This window comes from Pteropus medius, unplaced genomic scaffold (genome assembly GCF_902729225.1).
Source record: "Pteropus medius unplaced genomic scaffold, Ma_sr-lr_union100, whole genome shotgun sequence".
Taxonomy (NCBI): Eukaryota; Metazoa; Chordata; class Mammalia; order Chiroptera; family Pteropodidae; genus Pteropus; species Pteropus medius.
The window spans coordinates 11,627,679-11,647,205 of record NW_024345601.1 but is presented as its reverse complement, the minus strand read 5'-3'; the positions used below and the strand labels follow the sequence as shown (position 1 = coordinate 11,647,205).

At 39.2% G+C, this 19,527-nt stretch overlaps 1 protein-coding gene across 2 annotated transcripts in view; it reads left to right on the top strand.

The window, feature by feature from the left end:
* Nucleotides 1-19,527, top strand: part of PLCB4 (phospholipase C beta 4) — a 376,819-nt gene that overhangs the window by 269,635 nt on the left and 87,657 nt on the right. For both annotated transcript variants that reach the window (XM_039874509.1, XM_039874510.1), the window contains 6 exons: nucleotides 468-547; nucleotides 2,812-2,865; nucleotides 8,382-8,463; nucleotides 9,440-9,540; nucleotides 10,207-10,264; nucleotides 17,035-17,143. In XM_039874509.1, the coding sequence (XP_039730443.1) occupies nucleotides 468-547; nucleotides 2,812-2,865; nucleotides 8,382-8,463; nucleotides 9,440-9,540; nucleotides 10,207-10,264; nucleotides 17,035-17,143 (484 nt within the window). The remainder of the gene's footprint in view (nucleotides 1-467; nucleotides 548-2,811; nucleotides 2,866-8,381; nucleotides 8,464-9,439; nucleotides 9,541-10,206; nucleotides 10,265-17,034; nucleotides 17,144-19,527) is intronic.

Sequence of the window (19,527 nt, the reverse complement as noted above, 5' to 3'; positions counted from 1 at the left end):
AACACAGACAGGTAAGATATGTAACAAACTCTGAGACTGAAATAGAATCACACAATAATATTGTTGAAACCCGAAGGCATTCATTGTCTAAAGTCGGAATAGCTAAATATGTTATCTTGTATAATGTTACTTAGAAATTATTAAGATTGCCAGTGACTGAAAAGGGGCCTATATTTAAATAAGCTGCAAATAGAAGGCTTAACAAGTCAATCAGTGGCAGCATTCCTTTGTGACAGCCCAAAGTTTACTGACATTATGGATGCCACATTTATCTTCATGGAAAGAATGAAAGCTGTTTATTAAAGAATAAAATATGAGCATGCAAAATGAAGATGGCTGTGTGGCGGGAAGAGGATAAAAGAAGAGTTTATGATATTATTACAAAAATGGGCACGAGCTATCTAATAAAAACTGTGTTTAGCTCCAGCAGGTTTATTCACCAAGAACACTTTTTCTTTCTCTTTCAGCAATGGGTAGACGGCCTGAGATCAATCATACACAACTTCAGGGCCAACAACGTCAGTCCAATGACATGCCTCAAGAAACAGTGAGTTTTGTTTACATCACCCATTGTACTTGGCTGTTAGCAAGCAAATGGTCAGATTGTTAGATGAAGCTTAGTATATGGCCAGACAACATCTTGCTTACCTTCCCCTCCATGTTCCTGACCTGGAAGAAGCCATCGACTGATACATACCTATACTCTTATGTCACCTGGCAGGGCAAGTGTGATAAACTCACAAACCAAAAACTATATGAAAGGAAAGGTTGATGGCAGGAAGATGCCGGAACGATGCTGGAACCTCAGGCTCTGCCCCTAGTGTCCCCTGGTTGTGGGCGCTGATTTCTATGTCCCCAGACCGAGTCTGCTGATTCTGCTCTGTGCGCCTGGGGCCATAGTTGAGTACTGTTGTAGCTGGAGCCTCTGTTGTGTGAGACTGAGAAATGGGGAATGTGAACAAAAGACACACTTGCAACAGCACCCACTGTTAGGGTTTATAAGGGAAAACTGACCCCAAGGAGCGCTTAGCACACAATCAGGGGGACCCGAAGGTACTTTGGAAATTCAGAAAGCCTTACCGTGGCTCACTGTATCCTAAATCCAGTGGGGTATTATGTGGTAGAATTTTAACCCTGCCCAAGTTATTCTTTCAAGGTGACATGAAAGCCACTCAAGTAGAAATCATAGCCAAACCCAAAGTTAGCCTGTTCGAAAAGCAGTGGTCCATGGAAAAGTAGGGCTGCCTGCCATCGCGGGGCCACTGGCAGGCAGTAGTGAGGTGCAGGAGTGAACCACACTGAGAAATTGCAGTCATGACCCCACATCTCTCAACCAGGCCCAGCACCATGGGTGTGATTCCTTGGACTGCCGGGCAATGGGAAGGGAGGTCAGTCCTTTGGGCACTTCCACTCCATACTTTCTCTTCCTTTAGCAGGTCCTTTTAGAGTAATAGCTCTGGGCTATGACTCCCATCTGGGCCACTCTGCTTCTCCTTTCCCTCTACAGTTGCTGTAGAGAGAAAAAATCTAAAGAGCAACCCAGCAGGTATTTTGATGTTAGGACTTTGGGCACTGATAAGAGTCCCCAGAGTTCAAAGATGTTTGGAATGCCCGCTGACAGCTAAGTAACCCTCATGTCCATATCTGGATAACAGATCTGATCTGTTCCCATTCCTATCCTTCTTAGACTCCTGTGTGGAGCTAGTGTTCGCTCATCCACCAGATGCTGTAAGGGTTAGCTGACCAGGGCTCATACCTGCCCGCTTCTCCAGAGAATTGCTTTCTACTGAAGGAGAGTCACTGTTCCTGCGAGATCACACTCCTCCCACCTTCTAGGGGAAGCCTATGGCCAATTTAGGCTGAAACGGAATAAAAAGGCCTGCCTTCTTGCCACCAAGTCTGATGTAGATCATGCTCCAGAGCTCCCTGTGGCATCAGTCTGAAGCTCTAGCTGAGCCCACGACTTTGCTTAACTGTTTTTGCTGTCCTATATGCTGCCCTCACTCCTGTGGTTCTGAAAACATCCCCTCGATAGTCGGTTACTTGTGCTCCTAGGAAACTTGACCTAAGATAGAAACTTTACCCAGTCTTCATGTTATTATTAGATTATTAGAATATTTGTGTTAGAAACAGTGAGAATGGGAGTCATTAGCTAAGAACAGTCCTAGCACCAGTGTCCTGGGTCTCCGTGTGTTCTGGAAAGCCTGGATAAAACAAGGAGTTGCTGACCATTGGTTTGAGTTGATGAATATCCCTTAGCATTGGAAATTAAAGAAGGTGCCCATTTGATCTATGGGTCACTGCACTGGGAGCTGAGAGTTGGGGGGTCCCTATGGGTCCTCAAGAAAGGGTTGGCTAGCATCACTGCCATTTGCAATTTTTACCACCTTAGTAGATTATTAAAGAGCAGTAATCACCAAGTAAGTACTGACGATTTGTTTTGCTCCGCATAAGCCCGCAATTTTCTCATCACTCGGGATTGCCAGAAAAAATATGGAACTCTCAGTTAAATTTGAATTTCAGATAAGTAACAAATAATTTTTTTGTATAAGTATGCCCTGTGCATATTTGGAAATACTTATAGTAAAAAAATCTGTTTATTCTTTACTTGAAATTCAATTTTAACTGAAAGTCCTATATTTTTATTTGCTAAATCTGGCAACTGTAAATTCATCTCACAGTATATAATTGTCTCTGGTTTTCAAAATAAATATTCTTTGTTCGAATAAAAGATTTTATAAAGTTCTTATCTGGATTCAAGCTGTTTATCCTAAGAAACATTAAAATAATGTTGTTACTATTGTTTTCTAGCTGGATGAAATTGGCATTTATGACCAACACAAATGGTAAAATTCCAGTTAGGAGGTAAGTCCACACCCTGTGTCAACCCTCATGATACCAGAGCAAAGAGAGAGCCCTCTGCAAGTACTCATTAACTGCTTTAACTAAAAAATTTCTGGAAGCTTAGCTTGAATCACTTCGTCAAATGCCATATTTAGTTTGTAAAAATCATTTACAGACGTGAAGTTACATTTTTCCTGAGAATCGGTGGCAGCATCAACTCTACTTTGATAATTTAAAGAGCACCTGAAAATGTAGCATTATTTTTTTTAAATCTTCAAATAAATGGGTTTTTAAGGTTTAAATGTCATTTACCTACTTGCCCTGAGCAACCATTGGCTAAAATTAAAGTTTATATTGTGCTCCTACAGTAGAATTGTGTGGACTGTGTCCTAGGAAGTGTGGTGCCCCTGGACAGTGCATCTCATTCTAGGCTTTGCCGCTCTTTGGTGACCAGGGTGCTGGGCTCCTTCTTTGACTTCTGGCCACTTGCTCTCTAGGTGGACTCTCAATAACAGTACGCACTCTTCCTGGCTGTCAGTTCCTCACCCTGCCAAAGGTAACAATGACAAAGAAAAACACGGCAGAAAGACTTTGGTGGAATCAAGAGGGAAGGAACATGAGCCAGATACATCCTCCACGTGTGTCCTTTAATACTTAGCTGATCTATTTACCCTCTGAGGGGTCCGCAAGCTTCCCTCCTTTCTGCCTCTCCATTCCTTCTTAGGTGTTAGCGTTTGCTAATAGTTTGTGGATACAGTTGGAAGTTCTTACGATGGTAGTGACAGGTATTCTTTACCAGAAACTCTCTGGTATCATTTTGGTTGGTGTTTGTATAAGCACTTGATGAAAATGGCAGAAGCTGGACTGCCCCCAGAGCTTCTGCTATCCACATAAGGCCAGGAGTACATTTGGATTCATGAACCTACACCCACAACCGTAATCAAACACAGGTTCCTCCAGAGCCAACGTACTCTTCTAAGAATCTCCAGACTTAGGTTCATGTTGACTTCTCTGGATACCACTTCAGCAGAGAAGCCAACCAACAAATAATAACAAAATCGCGAAGTACAGTGTAGTCACCTGTATAGCTTTTGAGTAGACATACTAGAGCAGCTGCTTGCTGATCATGCTCGCCGGCTCGGACTCTTCCAGGCTTCCCTTTCTGCCCAGCTACTTCGTTCTGCTCTGAAGCTTCCGTTCTGCATGCCTATGAGAGCATCTCAGTATTCCCTTGACACTATTCTTTCCACATTTAACAGAATTGCCCTAGAAATCATCATTTATTAAGATTTCATGTATTATAACAATCATGAACTAAAGGATTCATGTGACACAAGTGAAATATCAATGAGAAAAAGCATACAACTCATAAAAAAAAGACTTTATGCAGTGTTCCTTTTATTTAACCTTTTATTGAGGGCTTACAGGATTATAGACCTCATGTGTTTTCTGTGGTCTTTACAAATCTATATGTAGGATTCTCTGCTTTTTATTTAATAACTGACTAGCAAGTCAATTTTATGCCTGCTTTACAGTTTAAAAATAGCCTTGTTAGGGTCCTTGACTGATGGTTGTTGTCAAAGACTACACTGATCCTTATTTTATTGAAAACCCTTTGCTCTCTTGAGCAATAGTAAGACAATTATTTTAATATCCCCAGCATCCTATGGCTTTAGCCAAAAATATAGTGCATTTTTATTTAAATTTAGTATTGAAGTAATAAGTCCAAACTTAGAGAACACAGATAGCAGTGTAAACAGAAATGTAAGTTGGATCTGTTTTTACATACCGTATTCTCCTGCTTTTTCTTCCAAGATTCAGGAAATTGACAAAGTAGAAAACACATAAATTATAATCAGAGCACTTGTAACTAGCGGTTCTGGTTTCATGTGTATGTATTGTCCTTAATCAAACTGCTGTTATAGGATGTTGGAAGCCTCTTCTGATTCTAACGATCTTTATCTAGCATGTTCACATACAAAATTATTCTCCCTTTTTTTTTGTAGCAATAGCCTAGATATTTTGTCATCTTCCGTAGCTCTCTTGGACATGAACTCATTGGCGCCTGCCAGTATTAACAGGTGTTTGACACAAGACATCTGTGATTCGGGGGCAGTTTGTTAGAGTTGATGGAGAATTGATACTGTGCCAGAAAAAAAGGCAGCTAAATCTGGTGGATGAGCTGCCAAGGGCTAGGTGGAAATTGTTCTGAATGTTTTAATGGATATGAAGAGTAAACACTTTTAAAATATCATTTCATCACTATCATTCCGGAGTTTTTAATAAACGGAAACTATTAGTATACTGTGCATGACACTCAAGGGGATCTGGCTTCATAGTCACTGCATCGCTTGGGAGTGGCTCCTGCTCTTTGACATTAGCTAAAATTTAATATCCAGGAAGTGTCAGGAATGATGAATGAAGAAAGTCTTTCCCTTTATCTCTCTCTTCTCTTTTCTTTCTATGCATGTAATTTTATGCACTCTGCTTTCTCTCTCAGACTTACAAACTCACATGCAATTTATCTTCCCTCTTAGTCCAAAGCTTTGGATGTCACTCTTTTCTTTTGCCATCTCCAATTCCTTATAACCTGGAGTTGGAACCAATAGCTAGAAAGTTGGGAAATGGTAGCCAGACAATAGGGGCTATGGCTTGAAGAAGTCTGGAGGGGTCAGTTCTGTTAAAGAAGGCTGAGACCTCAGGGATGGTCATGACAGCCCACTCCTGTGTTATCCACCCATGTCATGAAGGCTCAGCTGCCTGCAAGGAGGGTCTGGTTCTGCTGAGGCTTCACTTCATGAGTCCTCTCTGACTGTTTCAGACAGTGGTGTTAAAACCATTGGATAGGTTGTGAACCCTTTGAGGGCAAGCAAATAATAAGACTCCCTTAGTTTCTAGGATTTTTGCTGGCTTAATCACCTGTAAGGTACCCTGAAACATGGAATGTAACCCAGGACTCTAATAGGACTGGGTACCACTTACGGGTATTTGCTTTTATGGCGTTTCCTTTGAGAAGGTGGTTTATTTTGATTCAGTAAAAACTCATTGTGCATCTCATAGCTATAAAGTACTAAGCTATACTCTGCAGGCATGAGGCTGTATATAGAGTCGACTAAATCATAGTCCTTTATAAACAGTCTATGTTTCTATGAAATGCCCCGTGATGGTGTCTAAAATGCCCCTAGCCTGTGATAAGTGTGTTTCTCTCAGGACCCTAGTGACATGACATTCTGCTGGGCCTCTGATGCAACTGGAAACTCAAAGAATTTACCTTCTCTCTACATACTCCTCACCCTTGACCGAATCCATTTTAAGGCTCAAGAATGATTCCTGAAGCAAAGGCGACAAAGATACCATCCCAGGGGAATGGTCTGTTCGACTTCTTTGCTCTCATTTTCCGTCCTGGGTTTGGTCTCCTTTATAGAATGAGGTGGGCAAATCTTTGGCGAGGTTGCCCAGCCCAAGTCCTCTCATGAAAAGACGGGCGTGAGAATAAACTCTCTGGCCGTTAGGCCACTTCTTGCCTTTATTGTCTTTTGTGCAGTCATATCATTAGGCTCAGACTTCGCCTCCCCACCCCCCAGTATATTTCTACATGGATTTCCCTCTGTGCTGGCACTAGACACCCTATTTCCTCTCTCAAGTTCTCTATTTCCTCACAAATGCTTGGACCTCCGTATTTCCATGAGATGTTCTACTTCCTATTTTTTGTCACTTCACCAAATTCTAGCCAGAAATTCTATGCTTATACATTCTTCCCTTCCACCCTGTACCCAACACCCAGGTTCTGTTTTACCAGAAATGCTCAGACCCTATACCTGCTACCTTCATGACCACGTCAGTAAGTTTTCATCTCCTTTGCCATGCTTGTTCAAACCTAAGAGAAGCTCAAGTTAGTTGAGATACCCCTGATTTGCTATGCAAAGTGTTTCCTCCTGAGTACAGGAAGCAGACATTCCAAATCCTGCTGGGGGCCTATAGCTCCTCTATTAAAACACACTTTAAAAAAGTACTCATTGAATAGCTACTTTCCCCCTGTATTATAAAGGTCAGGTAAATTGCTTTCTCAACCCACTTTAATGTATAAAAATTCCATGAACTCCAGAGAAGTGAGAAATTGTGGAAATAGCATCCTCTACACTAGAAACCATTTTTACTAATGTCAAACATGTATACTCTAACATGTCTGTAGATTTGTTAAAGAGAATTCCTAGGCTGCCATATATTTGAATACAACTGTCTCAAGCATTCTTAAAAATGTATCTCTTGAAGTATTCTTGGACCGAGTATGAAACAATAAAACTTTGAATGAATACATAAGGATTTATTTACTTAAAGTCAGTTGTTTCCAGTCTATTTTGGGAAGTTGTACTCTGCAGGTGAAGTGGTTCTTTCTCCTACTCGTGAAGGTTAACTGGCGGTCAGTGCTTACATTTGGAGCTTGCCTTCCACTTAACGTGAATGGTGAAGTGCATGACGAGGCTGGGCTGGGGGAGGCGCTGTTACAGATCCTCTTTTGCTCACAGGGAAGGCTTTCTAAAGCCAAGCTTCACAGAGGAGAAAGTAAGCTTTATCTTCAAGTGGAAGCTGGACTTCTGATTTAGAGTTTAAGTTGTTGTGGTGACAAATTACCAATCGGAGTGAACGAAGGCTCCTTTCGGTGCCTAAGGGATGGCTCATAGCCAAGTGTGGATTCCAGGGCACCCAGTCCTCTTTCCTCAACGGCGTTCATTCTGAGGGTCACCAATATACTGATCATAGGGAGTCTCTTTTTCTTACTTTTATCATTAGAAGATACGCTTATTGAGGCAGTATCCATTTACTAGCCTTAATGTACACCATACTAATTAAAAGGTAGCACCATTATTCAAAAATACCATGTCTTAGGGGAGTGCCAAAATTCTGTTGAAACACTGGATAATTGTTCCCCTGCCTCCCCTCATCCCCACACCTATCACTTTCATAATAAACAACCCAGTCTTTGAGGCAACTGATATTTCAGAGTAGCTCCAGGGTGCTTAGCTCAAAAAACAAACACATAAGCGAAATATGTCTGGTGATGCATGTCAGCTGTAGTAAGTGTGAAACCAGGGTAAGAGTGTTCACAGGCAGGGGCTAAGTTCTAAGGGGTCCCCCTTCTTTTTTCCAAGCCTATATATCGTCCGCATGAGATCTTTTTCCAGAGCTATTGTTCCATCTGCCACATTCCTTTTTCCCAAGAAAGTGATTTGGTAGGGTCAGAATTTATCATTGTTTTTGTCCTACAGTATGTATCCCCCAGTGCCTCTTGTATTCACAAGCACCCAAGGGGATGGCCTTCCTTAGAATCAAGTTGCCCCACTAGCACAACTAGCTGGCGACCACAGGGACATTGCAGGAGCTAGTTTGGGAAGTGAAAAACACCTAGAAATGAGAAGTAATTTTATCCTCCTTTTCTTTCTCCCCCTATCCCACCATCCTTAGTATTATGTGGATTTTTTCATCAGAGAAAACAGAATTAACAATAAGTTTAATTTTTCCTTTCTTTTCTGCTCTAGTATTACTAGAACCTTTGCATCGGGGAAAACAGAAAAGGTGATCTTTCAAGCACTCAAGGAGTTAGGTCTTCCCAGTGGAAAGGTATTCATTGATTTACTAATGTGTTTCTAAAACTATTTTGTTTATTTATGTTCATACATGTAAAAAGCCAGATCGTTAATATTAAATAGATCTAATTATTTTCAGAATTAGATTGTCACATGTAGTCACTTTTCTCTTCATTTTCTTTCTTTCCTCCCTTCCTTCCTTCCTTCCTTTTGTTTTCTGGACATTTTAACCTCAATGTTTTCAAATTCATATAGTGAACTTCAAAATGTTTTTGTCAACTTTATTAAGAAAAGGAAGTGACTCTTACACAGTTTATGGAAAGCTTATTTTAGAGAGGGCTATCAACATTGCCTCAACCAAGCACAATGTCAGCATGAATAATTGACTAATAAATTCAGTTCTTCAAGATGGCTTGCAGTATTTTATGAAGCACCTCCTCCTACACAAACCATTTGTGCTTATGGCCCTTCAGATTTAAAATAACTGAAATTAATTTATTGACTGCAAGAAAGACTTAAGTCTGTCGCCGCTTTAACAAATCCTATTTCAAATATAAATTTTCATATGAAAAGTAAAGTCTTATAGGGTTGTCCTGAGCCCATTCATGTGTTCTTGTGAAAATTCACAAAATAAGCATAAGTAAACTTTGGGCTTGATTTATTCAGCATTCTTTAAGCAGGCACTTGCTTTTCTTTCTCAAGTAGAGAAGAAGGAAGTGTTTCTTAATATATGTTCTATGGGACGTTTCCTAGAGCGAGCCCATCTGTAGCTGAAGTTTGAACACACAAACCAAGGCTGTGCGGTAACTAGAAACACTCATTTACACATGCCTTGTACGGGTGGTCTGGCCGAGGCTGGAGGCTGGCCTTCTGGCTTCTGTCAGCAAGAATCAGAGACGGAGGCCCTTGGATCCCAAATGGTCATCTCTTTGCTTCACGATCCTATGGATTCTTTCCCTCTAAGGAGAAAATATGTTCCGTGATTTATGACACACTTTTATTCTTTACAGAATGATGAAATTGAGCCTGCAGCATTTACTTATGAAAAGTTCTATGAACTGACACAAAAAATTTGTCCTCGGACAGATATAGAGGATCTTTTTAAAAAAATGTAAGTTTTATTTATGGGAAAGTGTCCTATCAATGTTATCCTTGTCCTTTTAGAGTTTTAAAACTTTTTGTCATAATATTTTATTATAGTATGTTTATAGTACCTAGGAATATCTCTAGTCAGGGTCACATTTTCACCCCTAGTTTATCTGTGTAAAAGTTCGCTCTGATTTTTTGAGAAGCTTTTACATAAGTTAGTGGCAGCACCTGGAACTTTTTTTTTCCCCCTTGCATTGGCTTTACTAACTACCTACAATTTTAACCTGCTCCTTTAGGTATTAACCCATTATGTGAACTAACTAGATTCGATTTGGAATGTTATTATGTTGTTGAAAAGTTCATTCATTCCAGTTATCTCAAATGGATGACTTACATGTTGTTTTTTAAATAATGTCTTTTGATAATGCTAAAGAGGAACTGCAGACATTTTCTGTAAGCTAGTGGGAGTGCTTTCTTTCCTTTGTTGTTGTGGGTTTTTTGTTTTTTTGTTTTTTGTCCCCCGCCCCCCCCCACCCCTTTACAAACAGTCTCTGGCCATTTTCAGAATGCACCACTACTTCAGGGTTAGAAAATAAGTTTAGAATTATCAACAAATGTCAACATGTAAATCGTACCTACTGTAGCATCATATACAAAAACTTACTTTTTCTAATAAATTTCTTTTCAGCAATGGAGACAAAACTGATTATTTAACGGTAGACCAATTAGTGAGCTTTCTAAATGAAGTAAGCTTTTTCATACATTAACTCCATAAAGTCTGCGTGCTGTGGCTTGCCTCCTCCAGTGTCCTCATTGCATGCCTGCAACATACGCCCTCATTGGCTTCGCTTCTGACCTGCTGATCTTTCCATTATGGCTTTACCAGGTGCAAAAATCAGCTGCTACCCTTGTATGTTCATGCACTTCCTACACGTTGGCTTCGCACACTGCTTTTTTGTTGGTTTCTTGCTGTGATGTGTAGCTCTGGTTCTGTGTGTGCGTGTTAATTTTATAATATATTCATTTAATTATATGTGTCTATATTTTCGCAAGATGATATTTAAGGTACTTATTTTTTTTTCTATTGATCTCATTAAACAGAAAGAATGGATTGAATTTACCACACTATAGTTGGATTCTCCATTGCTAACTTTTTCTCATACCTTTGCATGGACTGGAAAGCTTTATTTTTGTCTTTTAATGGATTGCATGTAAGAAAAATATGCAGGTTCAAATAGAACATTATTACAACAAGCACAGCACTCGTGTTCCAGGGTGAAAATATAGTACATATTAGGCCAATTGGATTGCAGGTTAAATTTTTACTTTTTATTTTTATAAAATCCTCAGAACTAATTTTAGAACATGATTCACTTACCAACCAAAACTGGTTGAAAATTTTTCTTAAGCACAGTAGAAAAATATTTTAGAACAAGGAAAGGTTGCAACTTTTATTCCAACTAAAATGAGCTTTTTTCTTTACACGCACAAAATAAAAGGTGTTTTCTCTCCAGTGAAACCCACTGAAGTTCTTGCTAAACCCAAAAAGGAAAATTCACTTTTTTTCCAACACATTAATAATAATAAGAGTTTAAGTGAGGAATAGACAACATATTTTTGTTTCAAAACACTTCAAATTAACCATTATGCCATCTAAAGGGAAAATGTTAGAAAAGACAGTACCATGCAGACATGAGCCATTGCCTCAAGACAGACAGCAGGCTGACTGTGATTTGCCATTTTGTAGAGACAGATCACATTTTTGCCAAAGGGCTTGTCTTTTCTTTCCCTGCTAGGACTCAGTTACTTCGAATTGCTAGGGTTGCACTGTAGAAGCTGTGGTGACCAGAGCCGAAAAGCACGGATGCAGGAAAGGGAAGGTACTCCACATATCAGCGCAGATGCCTCCACTTTTAAATAAGCCTTTCAGTACGATACAATATTTATTTTACTTGAAAACATTTTAAGTTCTTCCGCTCCACTAGTTTTTGGTCATGCAAATACCACGTTCATAATCTTTACCCAGATATTATCCACATTCTTATGCCACCATTGCTCAGAAGTTAAATTGACTTCTGTTTTTCTTTAACCCCTTCTCCCTCCTCTTCTTTAAAAGAAATTATTGTGTTTTTTTCTTCAGCTTCTTCATGCACTTCAGATCATTGAATCATCTTAAATTTTGGTGAGATGGGTAGGAATCTTGCTTTCTACCAAAGAGGGAAGACACTTTAGTGGAGAGGAGAAAAATCGACATCATCAATTTGTCACTTCCTAATAAAAGAGACCTCTTATGTGCTCTGGGGTGAAGCTGACACCTGGCCATCTATTAAACATTACAGAGACGTTAATATGCATTTCACTGTACAAATAAACAGTTCTGGAGTCTGAGGATAGGTACTGTGTTCATGAGCTCTTATTTCATGCCTTTTATGAATTGTATTTGTAGGCTTACCCAGTAACCACTCTTGTCATTCTAATAAATCTAAGACATAATATTTAATTTTTAAAAGATACGATCATCCACACTTTCTTGCTCCGCCATCCAAATTCTTTCTTAAAATATTTCATACTTGGTAAGCTTTTATCAGTCACTATTACAGTGGCCAGTAGCACTCATATGTTGTATGTGCTTCCTCCTGTTTGGCTTCTCATTAATGGTAGGGAAGCACTTTTGATTTGGGGGCGGGACTGATGGAATCAGTGTGATTTTCATATTGCTTTCTTTAGGTCATAGAGACTATAAGACAGTCCAGGAAAGTGTACAGCCTTTATTTTTAATCAAAGTGTCAACCCTGAATCTCTTCCTTTTCTATCCTAGTGAACTCAACCATAAGGTCTAGACAGAAATCTGAATGTCTCCCTGAAGAAGCTTTGTTGAATTTAAGGAATGTTTTGCCAGCTCCTTGCACTCTTCTGAGCCCTATCAATCTCCAAAGTCAAAGGCACCCTTTAGGCAGAGCACCTTCAAAACTCATAATGACAGGAGACAGAGTTCACTCAAGAAGGGAGCAGCATTGGAATGTAAGGGTCTATGAATCCAAAAGCTCAGACCTAAACATTTTCAAAATGCCTTGGCCACATAGACTCAACAGTCAGATTTTAACATTGTATTAGAAGCTCTGGGTCATGCAACAAGACAAGGAAAAATAAGTCCCGTGAATGTGAAAGGACAAAGCCCTACTCATTATTGGCAGACGATGATTGTATACCCTGCAAATTAAAAAATATCAACTGAAAAATTCTTCGAGTAAGTAAGAGAGTTTAGCAAGATGACCAGAGAAATGATCAAGAGAGCAAAATCAGTAGATAAGTTTACACCAGAATTAACCAATTAGAATAGGTAACAGGAAAAAAATACCATTTATATTATAAAAGCTATGTAGCCTCCCACCACCTTCCAACTTGTAAATCCCTTTACTCTTTATATAAAATTTTCTGTTCAATATATTAATGTATAACTCCAGGAAACTGGAAGGAGAAATGGAAGGGCAGTCGGCAATTTACTGCCTTAGTCACCTTGTAGGGGTTTGTATCACCTCCTCCCTATCCATGCCATCAGCACTTACTAGCTTTTCACAATAGCTTTAGACCTGTTCCTCATCTGCTTCTCAGTATATCCTTGCTCATCGCTCCCCAAAGTGTGGGACCAACAGCATAGGCATCCTCTGGGAGCTTATTAGAAATGCAGGATCTTAAGTCCCACCCAGACTTGCTGATTTGGAATCTACATTTAACGATCCCCAGGTGATTCATCTGCATAGTACATTTTGTGAAGTGAAGTACTGTCCCAGTGAGTTGCCTGGGTTCCCCCTTGGAATGCTTGGTGCAAATGGAAAGGATGTGAGAGCAGCATAATGAATTTAGTCTTGGAAACTCACTACTCAATCTAAAATTTTACCACAACTGTGTGTCTAGTTCTCATCCAGTAGTCTGGGGAAAACTTTCTTTGTATTATGAAAATAGCAAACTGGAGTCTAGGAGAGCTGGTGGAGGCACTCTATGAGCTGCCCCATGCTTAGATGCGGCTCTCCACTCAGTTCTCTGTCTGTGGCAGGACTAATTAAAATCTCTGGGCATCAGTTAGTTTCACCTTTCTTTTCCTGTTCTCAATGAGAAGCTAAATTGATTTTAGTTTTACCTTTGTCCTCTATTTGACTTCTTACAAAGGTGATAACATCTGAGGTTCTGCAAAATTGAGAGATGCATGGAGAACAGGAGAGAAAGATCGAAATAAGAAAAGGAAAAGATCTTAGATATCCATAGTAATAAGGAATTAGCTTTATTTTCTTGTTGCTGGTAATCTTCCCCCTGCAGTACACATAAGGTATCATCACATTATGATTTTTTAAATTTATTTATTTATTACTTATTTTCCAGTCGAAAGAATATAAGGCCCCAAGATCTCTTTCCATTTACAGTATCTTTATTCTTTAATGCATAGGCAAAGAGAGAGAAGGAGGTATTTAGTCTCACAAGTAAGCCTACCCTTGCCAATTATATCTTTATTTTCTTTATATCTCTTTTAAATATTATTTATGTCAACATCTATGTTTCTCAAATGCCGCTTTGAAACCAGTTGGTGCCTTTTCTCAGTCAGAGCAAGGACGTAGTGATGGAGCCATGTCCATTAACTCCTCATTCACTTGGGCATGTTCTGTGACCTATTTTTGGAAGCTGTTTAGAATCTCATTTTACAAAGCTCTAGACATCATGGGGTGAATATCCTGGGTGAATTTCTTCCCAACTGAAAACCCGTAGTCCCTCAGAGATGTAAGGCTTTTGCCCCACTGTGCTATGTCCATGTAGAACACTTCTGCAATTTTATTACTCAGAGATTGCCCGGAAACAATCTTTCTCCTCATTTGCTTTTTCATTTAAAAATCATAGTTTTGTGACTAATGCAAATCTTACCATTTGCTTCCTTGCCTTTGGATTATCCAGACTGCACAGTACTTCCTTTTGTTTTGAAATGTGAAAATTTTAGGGAAAGCAAAAGGTTATGTTATCTGGTGCAACAGATGCAAAAACAAATGCAATCTCCTATTGTCTGTTTTTAATACTTATTTGCTATGAATGTAGAATAGGGGATTATGATACATCCACTTTAGGACTTGGTTTTCTTAGCTATTGCTTCTGAGAGGCAGGATGTTCTAGTGGATATCATGCCTTGGGACTAAACTTTGATATGTGTTAATTGGGAGGACATCTTAAACATTTAGCATTCGTCTACCCTTGCAGGACTTAGGTGCTTTTTTTAATGTTATGCAAATGTGTTAAAAGGCCTACCTTTCAAGTGTTAGAGTAGTGCTTCTTAAATCGGAACATGCCAGAATCTCCTGGAAGGTTTGTTAAAACACAGATTCATGGGTTCCACCCCAGAGAATCAGATTCGATAGGACTGGGATGGGGCCCGAGAATCTGCATTTCTAACAAGCTCCCAGGAGAGGGTGATGCTGTCTCTGGCATCCGCAGATCTCACTGCTGGCAACACCGGGCTAGAATACACACATATTTGTATATTAAAAGCACATAAGAATGTTGAGATTCCCTCTCCTCCTTTCCCTGACTTTATCTCTTCTCTCCCCTTTAGCTGAGTCTTATCTTCTTCTCATTTTTTAATTCATATGGATTTGCCCCATCATCTCCATGAGTCCAGAATACTTACCAATGAGTATATCTTTAAATCAAAAGACTTAATTTTAATAAGGGAGAGAAATAGAGTGGCCAACCATGAACACACTGCATTGAGGTCTTAAAAGGACCTTCTATCCCACATGCATCTTCTTCCGTGATATTATTTAGAGACAGACGGGAGAAGGAATGTACCTAGAGTTTTGTGTTCATTTGTTTGTTTGTTTTTAAAACAATGCATTCTCACCAGACAGATGGTGCTTGTCATTTCCTCGAATAGCGAGTCCTAGAGTTGCATGATGGCATCCATTTTCCAAGCAGGGCGTAGCATGCCTTCACTTGCCGGCATTCCATGGCCTCCTTCACAGTTTCTCTGCATACTCCATAACTTTTGTTCTTTGTGGTCTCAAGGCCTGTTATTATTATAACAGCTTCTGCTCTAGCACATGCATGGATGTGAGCTGTTGTGAACCGTAATTTTAGATGACAACAGAAGCATGCTTCATTGGGATAAATTGACAAAAAGATATTGATTCCTTTTGAGTTAACACTCAACTCGGTGGGGAGGTGGGAGGACCAGAACAGGCCAGGCCACAAGTGCTTTAAGAAATTACATCAAATGTTCTGTTGGCCAAAGGCATTCATTCTATGTAAACCACTTTTGAAATCATCATTTCAAAATAAATGGGGAAGGGAAATCCATATGAACTTTTAACAACTGTTTCTTAAATACATTTTCAATAGTGTTTTTCCAAAGTCTGTGCATATATTTGGGTAAAGAGTTTGTTGCCAAGGTCCTACTTATTGACCAGGTTTTGCTCACATCTGCTTATCTGCCATTATTTCATTGAAGTTTGCTCTATTTGATGGAAGACCAGGGTCACAGTGTTCGGTCCTCTAAGCCACAGTGAACACTAAGGAAATTTAATGGACCCACTGCCCGAAGATATATACAGACAGATGGAGACACACACACACACACACACACACACACACACACACACACGTACATACACGAATGTAGTTGAGTTGTTGGTAATTTGAACTTACTTCATCATTGATGTGAAGTTAGGGTGACAGAACTGCAAGAACAGCCCCCGGTACCTCGTGTAGTGCCGCGAGCATTTGGTGCTGATTGGAAAAGCATGACATTGCCACCCCCCTAAGCACCATAATCATTCATGCACTCTCTGCCCAGAGAATTTCCTCAGGGCAAACTGAGTTCGATTTCCTAGAGAAAAAGGCAGATTTCCGTACTGTTTATAGCTTGTAAATATCCTTATGCTGATTAACTTTCCTCGTTATTACCATTGGTTCATTTTGATCAATATTTACTCCAAAAAGTGAAGTTTATAGAATGCCCAAGAAATCTTTTATTGATGTAGAATATCTAAATAATGGAAATGAAATGATGTTTGCCTGTCTCAGGGGATTTCATTGTTATTATTGTTTTTGTTTTGGCACTTAAATTAATATATTATCTATTTGAACTCTGTGGGGGGGGTTTCATTTTTGCTTTTGTTTTCCCTTTTTTTTTTAAAGATTTTTGACCTCACTCTTTATAGACATGCCAGATGTCTTACCTGTGGTATGGGAACTAGAAGACAATAGTTGACATGCACACCGTTACGTATCCTTCAATTTCTGAAGGGAAAAAAAAAGTATATTCTGTATTCTCCCTTTCTAGCTCAGTGAGAGGAACCAGCCAAGTACTTCCATATTTGGAGTTTTTTGTAGTTTTATTTTAGGGAGAAAGACAGGAAGACAGCGAAATCCTATCTGTGTACTATAAACATGATATTATAGATATATCTTGTTTTAGAGATTGAGTAATGCCATAAAGGCAAGAAATGTCAACCTAAATGGAGTTATTTTCCCATCATAGCATCAACGAGATCCTCGACTGAATGAAATTTTATTCCCATTTTATGATGCTAAAAGGGCAATGCAGATCATTGAGATGTATGAGCCTGATGAAGACTTAAAGAAAAAAGGTAATTAAAGTGAAAAAAAGAGAATTTTTCTTTATTAAAATAAAAGCAAGAATGTATGCAACTTTTAAAGCCTTCTGGTTTTAGTTAAAAGTATCTTTAAATGCCTTGGAACTGACTTTTTTTTTTCTCCTTGCTCTAAGTTGGTATAAATTTTACTTTACACTAAATTTGTGTGTGCTGCTTGAAATAAAATATTAAATGTATTGTATTATTAAACACATAATGCTATTTCCCCTTTGAACTTTCTTATCATAGATCTTTAGTATTGCATAATACTAAAAATGTAAAAATGCCGAATATAATCTTTGTCAAAGTTTGCAATCTTTGAAAAGAATTTAATTTCCTATAAAAATTTACACTTTCTTTTTCTTCCTTTAGTTTTGCCAAACCCAGTAAATTTAATACATTATTTGATGAGCCTTCTCACCCTTCCTTTGACCTCTGGTATGGAAGATAAATGCAATTGATATGAAATTAAATACTCGGGAATGAATTTAGCAAATTGTTGGGGTTTTCGAACCTTTGCCCCTTTCAATGAAACTTTGGAAGCAATGTGTCATTTCTTCCAATATTTGACAAAGGAAAGGCATGGAGAGAAAATTTAAAATCTGTCCAATAGCAGTGGGAAACACCTGCAAATGATGGGAAGGAAGATGCCAATATAACTGGACTGAGGGTGCCAGGAACCACCCGAGCTCAGTCCTCTGGCCTTGTGTTTCAGTGGAGAGAGAAAGAAGATCTAGGTTCAAGTTTGGTCTGTCCTATATCCCCATGAATCTCATGGCTGCAGTTTCTTCATCTTTAGAATAGGAGTTCTTTTTATTCTGTATCTCAGTGAATGTGCTGGAAAGGTTTACACGTTCTTTGGACCCACATAGAACCTGTTTATACACATGCCTGACCCACCATACCGCGTCATCCCTGATATTGTTTCCAAGTCCAGTAGAGTTTTCCATTGGTTGTAGTCCTACATTTGTACCTTCTGATAGGACCTCAAATACCTATTTTTAACACACTGCTTCATTACTTACCTCTATATAAGTATTCTGAGTATCATCATTTATAATTCCACATTGCATGGGATTAAAGTGAAGGGAGGAGTGGCTCAATAGAAAATCTAGCACTTCGCACTATTTGATTTGATTCTTGTTGCTACCCTGTCACCACGTGACCGTGAGCAAGAAACTATATTCCTGGGCCTCAGTTTCCCTGCTTATAAGATGGTGAGGGTTCATGCAGTCATTCAACTAGTATTTCTCTCTCTACCTTCGTTCCTTAAAGTTTGTAGAGGGCTGACTGGGTGCCAAGCACTGCTGGATACTAGAGTTCAAAACTGAGTAAGGCAGTTGTGATCTGTTGAAGAAGAAAGACATGACTCGGCAGTTCCTTGGCCGTGTCATAGATGTGATGATAGAGTTATATCGATTATTTCTAAACTCCTTCCAGATCCTAAATGACTGTGAAATGATCACCGACACCTCTAAAAAGCACAGCTTCACCATTTCACTGATGATGGGAATTTTAAAATCTGTCATTATCAAGTATGAGTGAAAATGTGGTACAAATGACCCACCTTTAAACTTCTGGTGGGGGCATAAATTGGTCTAAACAACCACCTTAGTGACTATTTTGGCAATAGTACAGTGGAAAATGTACCTCTCCTCCAGCCCATCCTTTCCACTTCCAGGTGTGTACCTTACAGAATTTCTCATGTAATTTCCAACTATGGATGTCTGAGTGGCCAAGCTCAGTCCTCAGATCTCTGCTCCATTTACACTCACTCCTTAGGTGAGCTTATCCAGACCGGTGGCTTTAAGTTTCTTCTATACACACGACTTTCTCACTAACTCTTCACTCCTAACCTCTAACTTAAACTATGGACCTGTAGTAGAACTCTGCATTTGGTTGTTGAAATGGCATTTCACATGTATACGTACATCATATTTTGCTTCTCCTTGCCCACAGACCTGTTCCTTTCCTAGACTAGAAATCGGTACCATTATTTACCCAGCTTTTCAAGCCAAAACTTTTGGCATTATCCTTTGCTCTTTCACATCATCTTTAATCCATCAGGAACACCGGCAAGATTTATCCTCAAAATAAATCCTGAATAAATCATTTCTCATTATCTTCACCTTTACCAGACTACCTGAGCCTATGTCATTTCTCCCTGGACAATGCCAATTGACTTCTAGCTAGTCTCCTTTCTACTCAATGCCCTGCAATTTATGCTCCACACAGTTGCCAGAGTAAACCTTTCAAAACCAGATCTAATCATATTATTGCACTTTTCAAAACCCTCCAAAGGTTTCCCAGAACACTTAGAATAAAATCCAAAATACTTAGGAAGACTAATGTCCAACTAATATAGCCTTGGCCTGCCT